We start from the raw sequence: 2750 nt of genomic DNA, 5'->3' as shown, positions 1-2750 counted from the left end.
CTATCGAGCTAGCCGGACCCTGGCCGGCCACGAGCAGTCCCTCGTCTGGCGCTTCGGATAACGACGAAGTCGGCCAGGCATTGAGAACGCCCTTGTATACGGTGGACACGGGGAGTTTACCGTCACAAACGATGAAAAGAAAACTTGCATGAGCGGGTCATTTCTCTCCGCTTCGCTTAGATCGCAGTTCGCCAAGTAAATACTCCATAAATCTTTGATCTCCAAATGATCCATGATCGTGTCACAGCAGAGAATCGGCAGTCGCTTGTGAATCAGCTTCGAGAAAGAATCCAGTGCCCATCGCCGAAAAAGTCCTCTCGATAGTTTCTCGCAAACACGTTCGATACAAAGACTACTATAAATTTCGGGGAATGTCTTCAATTTATTCGAGCGAGCCAACTTCAAGTAGTCCGCGTATGTGAGTCGTTTTTCAGCCTCCTCGGGTCGTAACTGGATCAGGTCGTACAGCGACAGGTCGGATATTATCATTATTTCTTTCGCTTGGCTCGTGAAATATGGCTCATCCAGCCAATATTCGTCACCAGAGTAGAGATTCTGCCACTTGTCGCATAATTTGTTATTGGCGAACAATTTTATGATCGTAATAGTAGCGTCTCGGTCCAGTTGATATCCTTTCTCCTCAAGACGTTCGGTGACGTACAGAACACCAGACCTTATTTCCAATTTAAGATAATCACTATTTTTCGTCGGTTCGTTGAATCTCTCGGTGAACTGACTCGCAGTTGGAAAAACGAAGCTCGACGCGTTAGCCCCATGATTCAGAAGTACATCGACCACATATGACGAGAGATTCGTAACGGCGTAGTGCAAAGGTGTCCGACCCTCCTTGTCCCGTGCGTCGACCTGTACCTCGTTAACTGCAAAAAATAGATCTATCATGAAGCTATTTTCGTCGTGGCGTCTATTACAGAAGATGTGCAGAGGAGTCGAACCCTCTGCATTGACTATATTCGGGTCTGCGTCCTTTTTTAGCAGCAATTCGGCTTGCTTCATGTAGTTGTGTTTCAGAGTCAGATGCAGGGGTGTATTACCCAACTTGTCCTGGGCGTTGACTTGCACAAATTGGTTTAATTCTTCGCAGATATTGAAGAATATCTCGCAAAATTCGCGGTAATAGTAATTCGTGCAAATGACATGCAGAGGAGTTGATCCTTCCTTATTGACCATATTCGGATTGGCCCCATTTCTCAGCAGCAATTCAATCATCTCTTCTCTGCCGCGTTTAAGAAGAGCCCAGTGCAGTGGTGTTAATCCCTTTTTATCGGGTATATTTGGATCGTTGCCTCGTCTCAGCAGCAATTCGACCAACTTCAACTGGCCGTGGTACAAGGCCAAGAGCAATGGTGTGTTACCCTCATAGTCTTGAACATTGACATGCAGCAACCGATGTTTTTCCTCGCTGACGTTGAAGAATAACTCGATAAAGTCGTCACTGTAACACTTCTTGCTTATGATGTGCAGAGGAGTGTATTTAAGCCAGTCGACCAAGTTCGGGTCGGCGCCTCTTCTCAGCAGTAATTCGGCCGCACTCGTGTTGCGCACGCGCAGAGCCAAATGCAATGGTGTTTGGTCCAACTTGTTCTGGGCGTCGATTTGCAGCGGCTGATTGATTTCGTCGTTGCACTCGAAGAAGATTTTCGCCAAGCCATCGTCGCTTTTTCGCATGCAAATATAGTGCAGGGGTGTGCATCCATTTTTGTTTGGCCAATTCGCATTGGCGCCATTGCTCAGCAACAACTTCATCGAATCTTTGTCACCGCATTTGATGGCCAAGTGCAATGGTGTATTACCTAAATTGTCACGTTCGTCAACTTGGACCAGCTGATGCTCTCCTTTATGGGCCATTATTTTACACACTCACAATGCACAATCACTTGTAATATGAAATATTTTTCACTATTAATCAGTTGCAGCAATCGATGCAATTTATTCTTGATGTTCACGTTGCCGCGCCGTAACCTGTACTGACTACACATTCACTACGAGCTTCGTATCTTCAATTAGAAAGTAAAAAACACATGGCCGAGGCTATAAGAGACACAAGTAGCTCGAACTATTTACGGCAACGAGAGAAAATCTTGAATCCAGCGTAGTAGGGGTCGCTCGTGTATATAACATACGCCGGAGTAATAACAATAATGCACAACAAAGTATAGGCGTCGCCCCTATTTCACTGAATTTATGATTTTCAATTGTTACCGAATTAAACGACCGATACGTGTCGTTCGATGGAGAAAGCTACGCACGAACTCACTACACATGTACAAAAGATAAACGTAGATCTGTGTCTGGCGCCACAGAGACGTTGCAGTTAGGCTGCTTTCACCAAAACTAGGATCGAGTGCGACTGTGCGACCGACGAGACTTCAGTGCGCATCGACCCATGGAGCAGCGGCACATGAGAAATTTCAAAAAATACTTTTTTCCATAGAAAGTCATTCGGGTCTTGTAACGTAATAGACCAAACTATTGTCGAATATCTGGAGACCAATTGGACTTAAGGTCGTATATATTATGTGTGCACAGTGCTGGGATTTGACTTTGTACCAGCCGCCATTCTAGCGCTAGAACATTGTACTGCGCTGCCGCGCTCGATTACCACAGTGCCACTACCGCCTTCGGCTTTCTCGTTGTTTGGCGAGCACATGTTTTTCGTTCAAATCTATGACGGTCGGAAACAATATGACGAATGCGATTCTTTGCAAACATTGCAACGGAAAAAAGATAGA

The 2750-nt window shown here is 45.6% G+C and overlaps 1 protein-coding gene across 1 annotated transcript; it reads right to left on the bottom strand.

Annotated features, from left to right (window-relative positions):
• Positions 1-1866, bottom strand: LOC106653599 (ankyrin repeat and protein kinase domain-containing protein 1-like). The gene has a single exon (XM_014373098.2). The coding sequence runs from the start codon at positions 1864-1866 to the stop codon at positions 1-3; it is 1866 nt and encodes a 621-aa protein (XP_014228584.2).
• Positions 1867-2750: the final 884 nt, after the last annotated feature.

This window comes from Trichogramma pretiosum, unplaced genomic scaffold (genome assembly GCF_000599845.2).
Source record: "Trichogramma pretiosum strain Unisexual culture from Peru unplaced genomic scaffold, Tpre_2.0 scaffold75, whole genome shotgun sequence".
Taxonomy (NCBI): domain Eukaryota; kingdom Metazoa; phylum Arthropoda; class Insecta; order Hymenoptera; family Trichogrammatidae; genus Trichogramma; species Trichogramma pretiosum.
The sequence above is the reverse complement of the archived record's forward strand: the minus strand, read 5'-3'. Positions and strand labels throughout refer to the sequence as shown.

Bases quoted from the DNA above. Each gene is read 5' to 3' on its own strand.
- LOC106653599 (XM_014373098.2), bottom strand. From the start codon at position 1,866: ATGGCCCATAAAGGAGAGCATCAGCTGGTCCAAGTTGACGAACGTGAC.